At 34.5% G+C, this 19,805-nt stretch overlaps 1 protein-coding gene across 4 annotated transcripts in view; it reads right to left on the reverse strand.

Annotated features, from left to right (window-relative positions):
• The window catches only part of hoe1 (OCA2 melanosomal transmembrane protein hoepel1), a 337,228-nt gene that overhangs the window by 52,310 nt on the left and 265,113 nt on the right, over window positions 1-19,805 (reverse strand). Inside the window, exon 1 of one of the 4 annotated variants that reach the window (XM_075296011.1) lies at window positions 9,888-10,420. The exons of the other annotated variants lie outside the window; for them this stretch is intronic. Within the exon in view, the coding sequence (XP_075152126.1) occupies window positions 9,888-9,946 (59 nt within the window). The 5' untranslated portion in view covers window positions 9,947-10,420. Of the gene's footprint in view, window positions 1-9,887; window positions 10,421-19,805 lie in introns of those variants that run through there. 4 annotated transcript variants of the gene reach the window in all.

Genomic DNA, 19,805 nt, shown 5'->3' on the forward strand with positions numbered 1-19,805 from the left:
TCAAATTTTATGAGTAACTGCTCGCAACTTAAGTATATTACGAAATTGGAGATGATTTATGTGGCATGTCGATTTTCATTAAGTAGGTAATTAAAGCTTTATGGCAGAATATCTTTGCACCGCATTTGTGTTCATTTCTTTTAATTACAAAGAGAAGTCTTAAGAGTTAAGAAATATGAATGGGACAAATCCCACATATACTTTATATTGATCTCATCAGTGGAAACTATCACTATCGATAAAGCTCAACTCTACACTGAAAAAATCATGCCTGATTCCAAAGAGTTTGTCTTTACACTAATGAGTTTGGTATTGATTCCAAGCCAAAGAAGCGGAGAATCGAAGTAAGGATATTTTTATGACACAAATCTCTTTTAAGTTTTGCGTACTTGATTCCAGGAAGCAAATTTTAAATTAGTTGTTTTTTCACGTTTTTTTCTTCATGTGCTATCAAAGTCCTTTAAAAACGTGTTAACGACAATCTAAGTTTCCAAATTCAGACTCGACTTCAAATAGAAATTTTGCTATGTATGAAGTAAAAAACGCCTTTAAAATAAAGTAATGAAAAAAAAGCACATCTCCTATTTTTAAACGTTTTTTTTTTTCAAGATACAGAATGTCAGCAATTTTAAAGAAGATTTCATTAATTTTGAAGAATTTTTCAAGTTGACCTTCAAGTTGAAACAAAATTTTCTTTCCGATTTTTAAGTCGAAGCACTTAATTATAACTAAAACGCGACTTCATAGAAAAAGCGTTTTCATAGGTGCACGTGGGAGCCACCGTGGTGCAATGGTTGGCATGCCCGCCTTGCATACACAAGGTCGTAGGTTCGATTCCTGCTTCCACCGAACACCAAAAAGGTTTTTCTGTGGTGGATTATCCCACCTCAGTAATGCTGGTGACATTTCTCAGTGTTTCCAAGCTTTTCTAAGTGGTTTCACCGGCGTAACAGGTGGTACTCGTCTATAAAACGGAGGTCCCTTGTCATTGAGCTTAACATGGAATCGGGCAGCAGTGCTGCCGCTACTACTTCAATCGAAGTATTTTGCTTCATTTTCACAAAATTTACTTCGTCACTCCTTCTTCCAAAAATCTGCTTCACTTTTTGTTCTGCTTCAAGTTTTTAAAAATTTCCCCATATTACCTAATTGTTTTTCTATTCCTTTAATTACGATGAACACAGCGGTTTTAATCATTGAATTATTAACCGATGTGGACCAATTTTTGAATAGTTGTTAGAGACCATATACTTACACCATGTTCCAAATTTCAGACGATCCCTTAGAGGCTCCGCAAACCAAATCGGGGGATCAGTTTATATGGGGGCTATATATAATTATGGACCGATGTGGACCAATTTTTGCATGGTTGTTAGAGATCATATGCTGAAACCATGTAGCAAATTTCAGCCGGATCGGATGAAATTTGCTTCTCTTAGAGTCCCTGCAAGCCAAATTTGGGGGTCCGTTTATATGGGGGCTATACGTAAAAGTGGACTAATATGGCCCATTTGCAATGCCATCCGACCTACATCAATAACAACTACTTGTGCCAAGTTTCAAGTCGATAGCTTCTCGGACGGACGGACGGACATGCTCAGATCGACTCAGAATTTCACCACGACCCAGAATATATATACTTTATGGGGTCTTAGAGCAATATTTCGAAGTGTTACAAACGGAATGACAAAGTTAATATACCCCCATCCTATGGTGGAGGGTATAATAAAATGAATTCTATTGTTTTGTTTTCAAAAATGTATGCTACTTCAATTTTATTCAATCTACTCCACTTTTTTCCAAAATCTACTTCACTCAATTTTTCACTAGCGGCAGCACTGTCGGGCAGCACTCAGTGATAAGAGAGAAGTTCACCAATGTGGTAGCACAATGGACTGAATAGTCTAAGTGAGCCTGAAATATCCTAACCTAACCTAGGGGCACGTGGAAAAACAGATTCCCCTACCCATGTTGTAGTTACTTTCTTTAAATGTTAGGGAGTGTACGCTTAATCAAAAATTCGACTTTGCAACTAAATCGCTAAAAATCGATTTTTGGCTTTTGCAGTTATTAAAAATACTAATTTCATAAAATAAGCTACATTATGAACATTCCCCTATGAATTCTAAGTCGACTTTTCGATTTTGTTACTATCAAAAGTTAATTGGTCGAATTCACTCAGTTTGTAAAAAGATTTCGTTATTAGATACAGTAAGGGACAAAATTGTTCATGAAATACAAGTTTTTAACTTTTAACTTTTCATTTTATTCGCTTTAATGTGAACTTTTTTTAATTATTAAAAAAAAGTTTTATTACTGAATACACAAATACAGAAACATAAAATAATTCTTTGAATATAAAGTTTTAGCAGATATTAATAAAAGGGCTTAATTGTGAACAATTATGACCCCTAGCGTATTTGATTTCTATCAGTATTTTTGTGTGACATCCGCGTGCTTTTTTAACTGCTTTTTTTCTTTTTGACATACTTTTTACGAGTTTATTTAGCACTTTTGGATCAATATTTACCCAGACTTCAATAGAACGGTCCCAAAGTTCATCAAGGGTCTTAGGCGAATGCTTTTTTGCAAAAATCTTTCTTTTTAAAAGCTAATCTAAAAGCTTGAAACCATTTTCCTCGAACCACTTTTAACCTTTTTCGTAGTATGCTTAGGTTCGTTATCCTGCATAAAGGTGTCGTTTTGTCCTGGTTTCAAGCCATGTCCAGAATTGGAAGATATGAGTCTTCAAGAATTGTGATATAATCCGCAGCACACATTTTACCTCTTATTCGGCGAAGTACTCCAAATTGGTTTCCACGAAAGCAGCCCCAAGCCATTAATGAGCCACCTCCAAATTTTAGTGTTTGGCAAATATTTCGTTCTTTAACTCTAACGCTCTTATCCACCCATGTCCACAACCATCAATCAGAGCCAATTTGATTGATTTTTTCTCATCTGACCAAGTTATCCGCATCCAATCGTCTATTGTGAAGTTTTCGTATTTTTTTTTTGCAAAGTCCAGGCGTTTATTGTTCACATATGGGTATTTACGAATATAAAACTAGAAGAAGAGTAAATTTCGAAATGAAAGATGCCACATTATCACTAACTAATCCCTTGACCATAGACAAAGTATTAGAGTTGCAAAGTCTCTCTCTTTGATGTAAATTTTTTACATTAATGTTTTCTCTATAATTTCGTGAATAAATTTGTCCCTTACTGTATATTAGCCAATAAATAATCTTTAATAAGTCAATGATTTGAAGGATGTAGGTTAGGTTAGGTGGCAGTCCGTTGTATCAGGCTCATTTAGACTATTCAGTCCATTGTGATACCACAGTGGTGAACTTCTCTCTTATAACTGAGTGCTGCCCGATTTCATATAGCCAAGTTCGAACGGCGTTCCACATTGCAGTGAAACCACTTAGCGAAGCTTTGAAACACTCAGAAATTACTGAGGTGGGACTTGTTGGTGTTCGGTCGACGCAGGAATCGAACCCACGACCTTGTGTATGCAAGGCGGGCATGCTAACCATTGCACCACGGTGGCTTGAAGTATGTATTTAGGCCAGTAGTAGTTCAATCTGGCTAGACTAAAATCACATGCATGAATAACTCCTAAGGGGTGTGTACTAAGTTCGAGTTTAGCTGCTAAAATCAAAAATATATCAGTAAAGAAAGGATAAAATTATACCCCTTTGGTGCTAATTTTATTAACAGGTTGGCTGATAAGTCCCCGGTCTGACACATAGATGGCGTCGCTAGTATTAAATGCATATTGTTTTTATATAGTACCAACCTTCAAATGATTCGTGTCAACATTTGACGCCTGTAAGTCAATTAGTTTGTGAGATAGATCGTCTTTTGTGAAGCAACTTTTGTTATTGTGAAAAAAATGGAAAAAAAGGAATTTCGTTTTTTGATAAAATACTGTTTTCTGAGGGGGAAAAATACGGTGGTTACCGACGAAAACATCACAAAAATCCACAAAATGATTTTGAATGACCGTAAAATGAAGTTGATCGATATAGCAGAGGCCTTAAAGATATCAAAGGAACGTGTTGGTCTTATCATTCATCAATATTTGGATATGCGGAAGCTCTGTGCAAAATGGGTGCCGCGCGAGCTCACATTTGACCAAAAACAACAACGTGTTGATGATTCTGAGCGGTGTTTGCAGCTGTTAACTCGTAATACACCCGAGTTTTTCTGTCGATATGTGACAATGGATGAAACATGGCTCCATCACTACACTCCTGAGTCCAATCGACAGTCGGCTGAGTGGACAACGACCGGTGAACCGTCTCCGAAGCGTGGAAGACTCAAAAGTCCGCTGACAAAGTAATGGCCTCTGTTTTTTGGGATGCGCGTGGAATAATTTTTATCGATTATCTTGAGAAGGGAAAAACCATCAACAGTGACTATTATATGGCGTTATTGGAGCGTTTGAAGGTCGAAATCGCGGCAAACTGGCCCCATATGAAGTAGAAAAAAGTGTTGTTCCACCAAGACAACGTACCGTGCCACAAGTCAATGAGAACGATGGCAAAAATTCATGAATTGGGCTTCGAATTGCTTCCCCATCCACCGTATTCTCCAGATCTGGCCCCAGCAACTTTTTCATGTTCTCAGACCTCAAAAGGATGCTCGCAGGGAAAAAATTTGGCTGCAATGAAGTGGTGATCGCCGAAACTGAGGCCTATTTTGAGGCAAAACCGAAGGAGTACTACCAAAATGTTATCAAAATTGGAAGGTCGTTATAATCGTTGTATCGCTCTTGAAGGGAACTATGTTGAATAATAAAAACATTTTTGGCAAAAAATGTGTTTTTCTTTGTTAGACCGGGGACTTATCAGCCAACCTGTTATAACTTGTTTGGGAATAGCCCAAAGCAAGGTGAAAAACTAATCCATTGTGTAAGTTGCTTATCCATACTGCGAAAGCCGTGATATTATCATATAAAATTCAATCAATTCAATTAAGTGCAAACTTTGATTGGTAGACATAAAGCTGTCAAACGTATAAACATTCGTTCTACGACAACTGTTTAATTTAATTTTCATCAATGACACTTATACAAATCATTTTTGAAACTTAATCCAATGCCTTAAACTATAGTTCTATCTAGATCTGTTTTTTTTTTTTATCGCCAATTAAGTGTATGCTTTGAGAATTTTCAAATCGAAGTAGAGAGATTATCCGCTGAATTGATGTAGGCAGGCGTGAGTACGTTTACGTCTTTTGGGAATAATTACAAGTTTACAAAGGTACGGCAGGTATGTGAGAACATATCTACTAGAAATTTTAATCATGACCATCTCTCACGTAGTGGCGATGTCAATTGGCCGCCAAGATCATGTGATTTGACACCGTTGGACTTTTTTCTTTGGGGTTATTTGAAAGAAAATGTGTACGTCGATAAGCCAGCAACAATTCAAGAGCTAAAGGATGAGATAATTCGGCACATTAACGGCATTGAACCTCCATTATGCCTCAGCGTCATCGAAAACTTGGACCATCGGATGAAGGTGTGCCACCGAGGTCGCGGCGCCCATTTGGCCGATATTTTGTTCCATACATAATTGAGTAATACCAATATATCATAATAAAATAAAATTACAATAATTTCCTAAATAGTTTGTGTTTTATTCAAAATCAACATCGGCCCTTGAAATTTTATCCACCCTTTACAGATATCGTTTCTCTAGAACACGCGGGAAAATATGCCACCGTAGCATCAGCTGTTTAAATTACAGAAAGCCAATGAGCCCATTTTATATTTGGGTACCATTAATTAAATTAATAATCAATTAAATAATGTAAATATCGCTATTAAGATAAAAAACATTAATAAAGAAATGAAACAAAATTGCCGCCATATGCAAAAATGTTAAGGTATATTTTAATGATACCATAAACAAATATCAACACCGGCAGAAAAAAACTTCGATATATTAACGAAACGGCAAAAAACTTCGTACCATTAATTAAAATCTTCATTGTTTTAGTGAAAATGTGTCCATACATTTTGTTACAGTTATTGTTGTTTTATGGTTGGTTCATTTTTGATAACATTTTGTTTGTGTACATATTCTTTTTAAATATATACATTAATGGTAATATTGAACACATTAAATACAATAAATACAAATGTCTAGTAAGAATCGACGAAAAACAAATTTATCACACTTCAACATAGAAATACTGGAAAGCGAAACTAAGAGCGAGCCAAATTAGCTCGACTCCGAATCCGCGTAATGTAATTAAATCTCGTTTTAAAAACAGGTAAGTAAAGTAGAAAGTCGGGCGGGGCCGACTATATCATACCCTAAACCACCATTACAGAATTAGTAATCATAAGCATTTGTGGGGTAACATATAGGTCTGGGAGATAAACCGCAGTTGCATATTTAGGAAAATTAAGGGGTACATGTCTATGGGTGCTTTGTGTCAATCTGACTATAGCTCATAGTCAATGTTGCCAGGGAAAATGTTCGGTTTACCCTACAAGGACAAAAAAAGTTCCCTACTTTCCCATACATTTCCAAACAATTTTCCCTACTATATTTTTCGTTAAATTTAAAAAATTTTACAAAACAAAAATGGTTCTAAGTATAAATTTGTATTACCACCACGGTTGCCACAATTGGTAGAATTCTACCCAAATTAGTAATCTTTTTTGTTAAATCTCTATAAAAATAAAATTTTGGAAAAAGTTTCTATAAACAAATTTTTGTGAGAAATTTTTCTATAGAAATAAAATTTTGACAATAAGTTCTATAGAAATAAAATTTTGAGAAAAAATTCCACAAAAATAAAATTTTGAGAAATATTTTATAGAAATAATATTTTGAAAAAAATTTCTATAGAAATACAATTTTGACAAAATGTTTTATAGAAATAAAATGTTGACAAAATTCTCTACAGGAATAAAGTTTACCACACATTGTTAAAGATCAAGCCTTGCCGGCTTCTAATTGTGTTGAGTGAAAATGTCCTTCATTGTGGCCCTACGTCCCTACAAGACGCTAAATATTAGAAAAACCCTACATATAGGGAATTTCTCCTACTTTTAGCAACACTGGCTGTGTTGATATTGCGCCTAAGGAGTTGGTATGCCACTAATATTGAGCCCATTATTAAAACAACAGAAAATCGTTAAATTAGTGTGGGTAATAAATACAAATTTGTAAAAATCGAGTAATATTCTTATGTAAAAGTTACAAGTACGTATAAGTACGATCGGCTAGTACATCAAAATTTGAAATTTGAGTAACATTGGTTAATAAATAAGAGTACTATGGCCAAATTTGGGAAAATCGAGAGATGCATATATATGGAAGCTATATCTAAATCTGAACCAATTTGCATAATATTTTGCGGGTTTGATTAATTCCATAAAAGGTTACCTTGTGCAAGATTTGAGTAAGATCAGTTATGAAATGAAGCCTGTATGGTCAACCATAAGGTTATTAGGGGCGAATTTTTCAAAATCGGGTGATACATATATGGGAGCTATATCTACATCTGAACCGATTTCGATGATTTTTTGCACATATAGTTAGTGCTATAGAAGACTACATTTAGCCAAATTTGGGTAAGATCGGTTGATAAATAAAGGTTTTGTGGCCAAATTTGGGAAAATCGGGCGATACATATATATGAGAGCTATATCTAAATCTGAACCGATTTGGATGAAATTTTGCAGACTTGAAGGGCGATGGAAAAGATTACCTTTTGCCAAATTTGGTGACGATTCGTTTGAAAAAACGCGCAACGTGACCCAATTTGTCGAAATCGGGCGATACATATATATGGGAGCTATATCTAAATTTGATCCGAGTTCTTCCAAATCCAATAGCGTTCGTCCTTGTACCCAAAAAACTCCCAGTACCAAATTTCATCAAAATCGGTTAATAATTGCGACCGGAATCCTGTGAACAACAAATACATGGACAGACGTACGCACGGACGGACGGACACCAAGCGCTAGATCGACTCAGGAGGTGATTCTGAGTCGATCGGTATATATTTTATGGGGTCTAAAATCAATATTTCTGGTAGGCACATTTTTTAGCCGATCAAACTTATTATACGCTGACCATTATATGGTTTAGGGTATAAAAATCCAAATTAAAACGGATACTTCAAAGTAAAAAATGTATTCTTAATTCCAAAAAAACGTTTAGGCAAAGACGCTAAATCCTCAAAATAAGACTTAGCCCATATATGAAGCGCTTTTATCTTAAAACTAAAGTTTCAAAGTTTCAGTTAATTTAAAGACAATTTGTTTAAATCAAAAATGTGTTTCCTTACTTTAAGGAAAATTAGCCAAAGACATGGGACTTTTTGGGAGGGACGCAAATTTACAAAATTTGTGTCCTAAATTTAATGAAAAAAAATGTTTGAAGCAAAGATTATAAACTTTATTTTAATTTCAACCAAATTGGGGTAAAACTCTGGCTTCTGGGACCGTATTAAATAGTCCATATCGGGCGAACGATATATATGGGAGCTATATCTAAATCTGAACCGATTTCAATAAAATTTGGCACACTTGACTACACTACTAATTGTACTCCTAGTGCAAATTTTCAACCAAATTGGGGTAAAACTCTGGCTTCTGGGACCGTATTAGTCCATATCGGGCGAAAGATATATATGGCACACTTGACTATAGTACTAATTGTTCTTCTTGTGCAAAATTTTAAGCAAATTTGGGTAAAACTCTGTCTTCTGGGACCATATAAGTCCGTATCGGGCGAAATATATATATATGGGAGCTATATCTAAATCTGAACCGATTTCTTCCAAAATCAATAGGGTTCTATTCTGAGCCAAAACACATACTTGTGCCACATTTGAAGTCGATTGGACTAAAACTGCGACCTAGAGTTTGATTACAAAAATGTGTTCACGGACAGACGGACATGGCTATATCGACTCAGGAGCCCACCCTGAGCATTTTTGCCAAAGACACCCTGTGTCTATCTCGTCTCCTTCTGGGTGTTGCAAACATATGCACTAACTTATAATACCCTGTTCCACAGTGTGGCGCAGGGTATAATTAATTATACCGCGGCAACTTTTTCGTTGCTCGATTGAAGTATTGCAAAAAATATGTATCGTTATCCACGACCATGCTTACAGGACCACGTCTTTTTCATAAAATTTTGAATAACTAAATCGCAAAGTGGCTATCCTATGTCCTCCATGACCTCCCTCTTGAATAGAAGCTGGGCTGTTAGGAAGGCCTTAGCTTTCATAAAAAAATGTGTCTTCTATGCTAAGCAACATTCGCTCTCGTATTTTAGGAATAAGAAATCTTTGGCCTCAGGACAATACAAATAGCTTCTACAGATCTTGAATAGAAACTGGGCTGTTAGGTAAGGCCCTATTTTCCAGGAGTAGGAAGAAATCGCAAGGTGTTAAATAACATGATCTCTGTGACCAATTATGATGATCAAAAAGCCCCAGATACCGCGATTTTGCCACCGAGGTGGAAGTCGCCCTCGTTAACCAAGATTATTTTTCAATGGAATTCCACTTTTTACCATTCAAAGATTGTCACCATTTTCATAATTTTAGATTTTCAATGTATTATTATAGCATATAACATAAGTTTCCATTAAAAAAATACCCGATAGGAGTAGCAGCATAATATGGTGAGTGAAAAAACAAATAAAAAGATGGACCGACCTATAATTGGCTCAAAATCAGTCAGTTTTGTGGCTTTATATGTAAAGTTGGGTTTTGGATCAATATCTCTGGTATCCATATTTTCGAGGAGTTTTGATGCTCAAAAAAAAATTCACACGTGTTATTGTTTTCAAAATTTTCCACAAAATATAAAGTTATACATTTTTTTCTTGTTTTATACATACTCGTCATCTAGATCCAATGGATTTCTGATCGGGCTACTAATACTGAAACGATGTGCCATAGTGGCCCTGGAATAGTTCTATAAATGGTTATCCTCACAAGTTTGGATGATTCAATTTTATTCGTTTTGAATTTCACACTTCGATTAAAAATTTGTTTTTTTTTTACATATTAACAAAATTCAACTTGATTTCCAAGACGTTTTACCGCAGTCTAAACCCGTTTAGAGTTTCACTTTTATTTTTCTAGAATGTGAACCTTTTTTCTTTTCGTATTCTTTCGCCACGTTCGATTTCCTTTTCTTTTGTTTAATTTTGTTTTCTTCAAGGAATTTTCTACGCGATAGAGAACAATAAAATAGCAACAATAACAACACTTTATAACAACAGGTTAATAACAACAACAAAAAACAATTGACATTTTTGCAATGCGCTGATTCGGCGGGGCTTTCTTTTTTGTTAATGCCAGAAAACACTGTCTCGACAATGGTCACAAAACTCGACTGAAGATAAAAACGCGCCCGCTACTCGATTTCTTCTTCAATTGACGAAAAAGTTCTTTGCAGACGTCTACGTCTACGTCTGTGAGAAATGCAGCAACTACGTAGACGTGCGCGTCTACAACAGACAATGTTTGAAAGAGTAATACGCGGTACAATTCACAGCAACAACAATTTATTGACAATAATGGTTATACCATAAGACCCCCGCCCCCAATTGTCAGTACCTTCCCGGCAGGTTTTCATTTAGGTAGATCAAGCGTGTGTTGTTGTTCTTGGTGATCATTGGTCTGTTGGTAAGCATGTTCTCTGATGGAGAAAAGTGTCACCGTAGCAAACAAATATTTTTGTTTTTGTGAAAACTGAACTCGAAAGTGTCTCTTGAATTTCAATATTGAAAAATTATTCGCTCAAGTAGGTATGTGCTCATGTGTAATTGAACTACAGTGGCTCAAGGTGATGGTGTTAATTGTGATACAATTATTACATTTTACATTTTGCAAGAATTAAACTTTTAAGTATTTTTTTATTTTTGTACTAACGAAAGTGAATTAAATTACTTAGATATTAAATTAAATAAATATATTGTTTTTGTTGTTTTGCAATGACAAATACATTTTAAATAAATATATTAAACGTTTTTATCTTAAATAAAATACAAATAAATTAAGTTAAACTACTTTCCTTAAAGCAGTTAACGAAACATTTTTATAGCCGTGTTAACAATATTGAAGTTCAGGGAAATAAGTTGATTTTAGTTACATTTTGCAAATGTGAAAAAATTTTTCATAATTTTATTTTTTGCTTACTTAACCCTTTCGACCCCGAATTTTTATAGGTATCGCTAAATTTTTTTTTTACTTTTAATCATGTTGAAGTCATTTAAGAAGCGTCTAGCCAAAATTTCGGGTCGCCACGCCCATTCGTTTAGGCGGTAGAGAATGTTGCCTGTGGGCAACTTTGGGCAATTGTGACTACAAACTATTTTGTTTTGTAATGATAGACGTATTACGTTTTATTGGATTTTTGTTAAGTTTTTTGTTATTTTACAGTAAATATATACTTAGATGCGCGCGTGAGTGGAATTTCAATCACGCTCAAACACATTCACGAAGAAATATTTGTACTCACGCATGCTATGTGTGTAGGAATTCACGGTCACGAAATGAAAATCCATACTCGCACACGCTCACAAATGAACAATGTTTATGTCTCACGCTTTCGCACGATTCACGACAATTTTCGTAATTCACGACAAATCTCGTAAGTCACGAATATTTTCGGAACACGACAATTTTCGTGGCTCAATAAAATTCTGGTAATTAACGAAATTTCTCGTGACTCACGCTATTGAAATCTTAAGCGTGATTAAATATGTAAAGGTGATTAAAATCGGTGAGCTTGAATTTAATCGTGAACGTGAATTTGTTCGTGATTGTGACTTTTTGTGCCTGTTTTACCGTGAGTGCGAATTTTATCGTGAATATGAATTTTATTGTTAACGTGAATTTTATCTTGAGCGTGAGTTGGATCGTGAGCGTGGGTTGGATCGTGAAAGTAAATTTTTATCGGGAGCGTGATTTCGGAGAAAGTTTACTCACTCACAATCACGAACACAATTTGATTTTTACTCACGCTCACGCGCCACACATTTTTCTTTAATCCCGTTCACGCACATTCACGAGGTTTCGTTTAAATTTCATTCACGAGATTTCGTTTAAATTTCATTCACGGCTTCGCGTGAATCACGCGTAACTCACGAATATGTTTTGTTTTTTTTTTTTTGTTTTTAACCTATGTCAATTTAACTGGCGGTGTAAAAAACCAAAGTATTATAAAGCGTCAATATTCGTGCTAATCCACTAGTATGTTGCCAAGAAGTGGATTCCTCCCTTTTTACGATTCCTTCCAAATTCCCCACTGCACTGCAGATATGTTTTCCACATCATCGCCGCATTTCTCGTCACTGGGACATCCTAATTGAAGTTCAAAAAATTTTTCAAAATCATTGTTTTTCAAACCTTCTTTCTCCAGGTCTTATGTTCAAAAATATGTAATTTTACCACCACAATTGACCAAAGTTGCCCACAGGCAACTTTTCAATTTTAAAAATTTCCCATCTGTTGTTTTTCTGCAATTCTAAGATTTGACTTCCAGAAATATTTTATTTGAAATGTACTACAATAGATTTAATAAAAACTTTCAACATTTTAGTTGTAATTTTTGAAAAAAGTCACATGTATAAAAACCTCTTTTTAAATTCGCAAATATTTTTTTCTTGAGGTACGTGCGTATTAATGAAAAATTTTTTGCTCATTGACAACCAAATTAGCTGATTTTTCATTCAACTTGAAGAAAACACTTGTAGCTTTCGATACCGTTACACTTTTATGAACAAAAACAAAAACAACGCTGACAGTGAGTCTCAAAACACAAAAAGTTGCCCACAGGCAACTTTAGGGTCGAAAGGGTTAATGTCGGAATAAGAGTTAATATGAAATAAGTAAGTAAAGTAGAAAGTCGGGCGGGGCCGACTATATCATACCCTAAACCACCATTACAGAATTAGTAATCAAAAGATGTCTATGGGTGCTTTGTGTCAATCTGACTATAGCTCATAGCCAATGTTGCCAGGGAAAATGTTCGGTTTACCCTACAAGGACAAAAAAAGTTCCCTACTTTCCCATACATTCCCAAACAATTTTCCCTACTATATTTTTCGTTAAATTTAAAAAATTTTACGAAACAAAAATGGTTCTAAGTACTTTATTATCTTAAAACATGAATGTGCAACGTATATAACTTAGAATATAAATTTGTATTACCACCGCGGTTGCCACAGTTGGTAGAATTCTACCCAAATAAGTAATCTTTTTTGTTAAATCTCTATAAAAATAAAATTTTGGAAAAAGTTTCTATAAACAAATTTTTGTGAGAAATATTTCTATAGCAATAAAATTTTGACAATAAATTCTATAGAAATAAAATTTTGAGAAAAAATTCCACAGCAATAAAATTTTGAGAAAATTTTTTATAGAAATAATATTTTGAAAAAAAAATGTCTATAGAAATAAAATGTTGACAAAATGTTCTACAGGAATAAAGTTTACCACACATTGTTAAAGATCAAGCCTTGTCAGCTTCTAATTTCCTCCTCTAGAGCCACCAAAATGTAAAAATTATTACAAATTGTGTTGAGTGAAAATGTCCTACATTCTGGCCAAGACGCTAAATATTAGAAAAACCCTACATATAGGGAATTTCCCCTACTTCTAGCAACACTGGCTGTGTTGATATTGCGCCTACGGAGCTAGTATGTCACTAATATTGAGCCCATTATTAAAAAAGAGAAAATCGTTAAATTAGTGTGGGTAATAAATACAAATTTGTAAAAATCGAGCAATATTCTTATGTAAGAGCTACAAGTACGTATAAGTACGATCGGCTAGTACATCAAAATTTGAAATTTGAGTAACATTGGTTAATAAATAAGAGTACTATGGCCAAATTTGGGAAAAATCTGGCGCTACATATATATGGGAGCTATATCTAAATCTGAACCGATTTCGATGATTTTTTGCACATATAGTTAGTGCTATAGAAGATTATATTTAGCCAACTTTGAGTAAAATCGGTTGATAAATAAAGGTTTTGTGGCCACATTTGGGAAAATCGGGCGATACATATATATGAGAGCTATATCTAAATTTGAACTGATTTGGATGAAATTTTGCAGACTTGAAGGGCGATGGAAAAGATTACATTGTGCCAAATTTGGTGACGATCCGTTTGTGACCCCATTTGTCGAAATCGGGCGATACATATATATGGAAGCTATATCTAAATTTGATCCGATTTCTTCCAAATTCAATAGCGTTCGTCCTTGTGCCCAAAAAACTCGCTGTACCAAATTTCATCAAAATCGGTTAATAATTGCGACCGGAATCCTGTGACCAACAAATACACGGACAGACGGACGGACGGACGGACACCAAGCGCTAGATCGACTCAGGAGGTGATTCTGAGTCGATCGGTATATATTTTATGGGGTCTAAAATCAATATGTGGTTTAGGGTATAAAAAGACAATAAAGGAATACATTTATGAAATTAACTTAAAATTAAATTTCTTGATTTTGATTATCAGAAATCGTTTTTAATGTTTTCATATTTAATTGAAATGTACCTACACACAAAAAATTGTTGTTCTGATTTAATTACAAAATTAATTGAAATATCTTCAATCACAAAAATGATACTAGCAATCACAGTTTTAATTGGACATAAAAATATTTGATTAAAAAATTAATTGCTATTATGAAATTTCAATTAATTTTTTAATTCATTCAAATAAAAATGTAATTGATGTTGATTGCAAAACTCAATAATTTTTTGTTTAAAACGTAACTTTTTCTTAACTAACTTTGTGTTTTTAATTTGATTAAAAGATTGATTGTTTCAAAAAAAAAATGTAATTAAAAATTAAAAAAAAAACCATCACCTTTTTTAACAGACTTATTCTTCCGAGTTTGATTAAAAAGTTAATTGTATCATTTGATTGATTAACTGGAAATTTTTCAACTTCAATCAACTTTTTATTTGTAAATATTTGGTGATATTTTTTCTGTGTAGATGTACGGAGAAGCGCATGTATTTTTTAATATATTTTAATAGAATTCCATTACCAATTAGAATAAAAATTCTTATTTGATTAAATAAAAAACATTAAATCGCTGTATATGTTAAAAATGTTCATCATTTCATATTACGAAAATTAACATGTTTGACTGTGACACTAATTTTTGACATTTCTTGCAAGTTATTGTTAACCCTTTGACTACCGATGTTCACATAGGGGGACATTAAAAAACGGCACCAAACTCTATTTTTCCAGTTAGTTTAGATTTATTTCTCGATGTTATTTTAAAGTAAAGGCTTTAATCTAAATAAGCTATACATATTTTCTATATTGGTGAGCACTAAAAAGCATTTTTATAAACTTCTTTAACAATAAAGGAAAAATACGAAATTTTGAAGCCATTTTGTGACTGTACGTCTCTGGTAAATGGACATTTATACAAAGACTCTAGCTGATATTTGTTCGGGTTCTTTTTTGTTTCAGAAGATATTATAGGCCAAATAGCGCTTATAGGCCAAATAAGGCCATTATGCCAGAATTCAAGAATCAGAACACACTCGTATAGGTCTTGAAGTAATTGAGATAGGTCCTCAAAATTTAAATTTTTGTTCTACCTACTGTTAGTACAAGTAAAAACAGAAGAAAAATTAAAGTTTTTAACAGTGGATTTATTTCGGTAGTGAAAGGGTTAATAACACTTGTAAAAAGAGAAATTGATTTAAAAAATCGAATATTTTGTATCTATGAAATTTGATTATGAAAAATCGAATATTCTGATTTTGGTTGGTAAAAATAATCGAAAATCCTGTTTTAATTAAAAGTTAATAATCGAAAAATCGAGTATTGGTTTGCGCTATATATTCTTAGTTTTGAACTTCAAATTCGCTAAAAGATTAGTTAATTGGGCCTACGTTACAAATGCTACTGCCTGTGGTTCCAAATCGCAACTTTCAATGACTGCATGTCAGCCCGTGGACCTACAAACTTAGAGGAAAACACCTCAGCATTCTCACAAAGAAAAATTATCTAGATATCTTTATCCGTTCCGAAATTACAAAATTACTTTGGAGATTTAGAACCACTGTGTGCCGCACTAAAAGTGTGAGGCAACAGGTAAGTTTATTTATTTTTTTTTTTTTTTTGGCCCACTGTAAAAATGTTTGTAAGCTGAGTTATACTCATGTACGAATTTATGTTAGATGCCCTCCAGTCAGATCATCTCAATTGATATTGCTAGTCTCGAAGCTGTTGATTGTAGGACCATACACTGAAAATTTTAAACATGACCCAAAGATTTTGTCTTTATTTTACTAATTATGAGCTACTCCAAAAACGAAAAGCTAGAATATTTACGAGTCAATTTTCTTTAACGTTAAAAACTTCTTCGATCTTGATGTAATTATCCATTTGTTCGGATTTTAGGCCCGTCATCATGAAGCTTAACAACGAATTCACTAATTGTGACGAATTGTTGCGGCCCTTGAATATATACGTATTTATTTATTGAGTACATAAGATTTGTGCTCTTGAAGATATTTATTTCAGTGTACTAACGATGATTGCAATGCTATTCGGAAATAGCATGGCGAGAAAAAAATTATTAAAATTATAACATTTTCACATGAATGATCGTAACTGATTTTTGTCACTTTAATCTACAGTGGTGGGCTGCATTTTTTGTGTGAAGGGCTTACAAACGATTTAGAATACTCGAAAACAGCCATTGGAATACCAACAGGTCATCAGGTATGTTCTCACGAGCATAATCGTAAAAATTGTCAATTAGATATGTTTCGGTCATCGCTAATTGCAAAATGTTTCCGATTTCATAATCGCATTTTATTTTGACACAATCTTCTGAAGGCAAGATTTACTATTTTTTAGTATTTTTTTATTTTATTTAGAGACTGGTGAGTACGAAACTCCATGAAACACTGATGGGCATGGCATGGTCATTTTTGAATTGAAATTTTGCGATTTTCAATTCCCTATGAATTCCGCAACCAACATTTATGAAGGGCACAATTTTATTTTGAATACAAATTACTGAATTTTTGTGTAGTTGGAACCTTGCATATTTATTATGGGGGCTGGCATATTTATTATGCACAAATATGGTCCACCGTTGTGCATTTTTTTGCAGCAAGCACAAAAACGCCCGTTTCTTAGTATTCTTTCCTTTACTTATGTATAATTCAACAGCCGTATCTTACTTACAATGAACCATTTTAAAGTTTCGTAAAAACATACCTGAAAAGATGTAAAAAGAGATATGTTTTAATATTTGTATAAAATGTTTGGAATAGAAAGTTGACATTGAAGGAGTATTCAATACTACAAATAGTCCTGTGATTTCCCTAGAAAATTATATGTCACAAGCAGTCCCAAGTACAATTAGATATATCATACAGAAATCACTCGGAATGACTCAGCGAATGTATATTAATTGATTGGCGGATTCATTACAGTGGTGATGAACCGCCTTAATCGGCGGGGAGGTCTACTGGTCAAAAATAATTGGCGCTGTGACCCAGAAATTTCATTCTCTGGCCTTCATACACACTTGAGTACATAACAGAACAGAATGAAGGCGCCGAATTTAGCCGTCGCCGATTAATTCACCCTCAAAAACACTCGACGGACAACCTCAGAAAAAGATCGCTTTTGTAATATGTACTCCAAACACATTATGCTTCAAGCATATACATTTTCAGGATTGGTCCAAAGAAAATATTGTTTGTATTGTTCAAACATATTATGTTTCACCTAAGGCATACACTGGTAGAACAAATTTTTTATGAAATATTCATTGTGTGTATACATTTTTAAGGCGGTAATTGGTGATTACTTGCAGTACTCTCTCGGTCTCTCTTTCTAAACACATATATGTTTATAGACAATTTCTAAAATGATATATGGTTGCATCCACACATATTATATTAAAACAAGTATATACGGTCGTAAGTTCGGCCAGGCCGAATCTTATGTACCCTCCACCATGGATTGCGTAGAAACTTCTATGTTACGAAAGACTGTCATCCACAATCGAAATACTTGGCTTGTGATATCTTAAAACTTCTTAACATCGTTTTCTAAATTGTGAGTTAGTTCATACGTGGTATATATTGGACAAAAAAAGTTATGTACAGTTAAGTCTACAAATAATTAAGAATCGATATGGACTTTTTGCACGGTACGTAGAGAGCCAGAATTGAAATATGGGGGTCACTTATATGGGGGCTATATACAATTATGAACTTGATATGGACCAATTTTTGTGTGATTGGAAATCGATTTATCTGAGGGATATATATAACTATAGACCGATATGGACCTAGTTAGGCATGGTTGTTAACGACCATATACTAGCACAATGTACCAAATTTCAACTCACTCGGATGAAATTTGCTCCTCCAAGAGGCTCCAAAACCTAATCTCGGGATCGGTTTATATGGGGCTATATATGATTATGGACTGATATGGACCACTTTTGGCATGGTTGTTAAATATCATATACGATCACCACGTACCAAATTTCAAGCAGATCGGATGAATTTTGCTCCTCCAAAAGGCACCGGAGGTCAAATCTGGGGATCGGTTTATATGGGAGCTATATATAATTATGGGCTGATAGGAACCAATTCCTGCATGGTTTTTGGATACCATATACTAACACCACGTACCAAATTTCAACCGAATGGGAAGAATTTTGCTCTTCCAAGGGGCTTTGGATGTCAAATCTGGGGATCGGTTTATATGGGGGCTATATATAATTATGGACCGATTTCGTCCATGGGAGTTTGTGGTCATATATTAACACCACGTACCAAATATCAACTGAATCAGATGAATTTAGGTCTTCCAAGAGGCTTCGGAGGTCAAATCTGGTGATCGGTTTATATGGGGGCTATATATAATTATGGACCGATGTGGATCAATTTTTGCATGGTTGTTAGAGACCATATACCAATATCATGTACCAAATTTCAGCCGGATCGGATGAAATTTGCTTCTCTTTGAGGCTCCGCAAGCCAAATCTGGGGATCGGTTTATATGGGGGTTATATATAATTATGGACCGATGTGGACCAATTTTTGCATGATTGTTAGAGACCATATACCAACACCATGTACCAAATTTCAGCCGGATCGGATGAAATTTGCTTCTCTTAGAGGCCTCGCAAGCCAAATCGGGGGATCGGTTTATATGGGGGCTATATATAATTAAGGACCGATGTGGACCAATTTTTGCATGGTTGTTAGAGACCATATACTAACACCATGTACAAAATTCAAAATTTGCTTCTCTTAGAAGCAAGCCAAATCGGGAGATCGGTTTATATGGGGGCTATATATAATTATGGACCGATGTGGACCAATTTTTGCATGGTTGTTAGAGATCATATGCTGACACCATGTACCAAATTTCAGCCGGATGAAATTTGCTTCTCTTAGAGTCCCCGCAAGCCAAATTTGGGGGTCCGTTTATATGGGGGTTATACGTAAAAGTGGACCGATATGGCCCATTTGCAATAACATCCGACCTACATCAATAGCAACTACTTGTGCGAAGTTTCAAGTCGATAGCTTGTTTCGTTCGGAAGTTAGCGTGATTTCAACAGACGAACGGACATGCTCAGATCGACTCAAAATTTCACCACGACCCAGAATATATATACTTTATGGGGTCTTAGAGCAATATTTCGATGTGTTACAAACGGAATGACAAAGTTAATATACCCCCATCCTATGGTGGAGGGTATATTATGTTTCAAACATAATAT

This window comes from Haematobia irritans, chromosome 2 (genome assembly GCF_050003625.1).
Source record: "Haematobia irritans isolate KBUSLIRL chromosome 2, ASM5000362v1, whole genome shotgun sequence".
NCBI lineage: Eukaryota > Metazoa > Arthropoda > Insecta > Diptera > Muscidae > Haematobia > Haematobia irritans.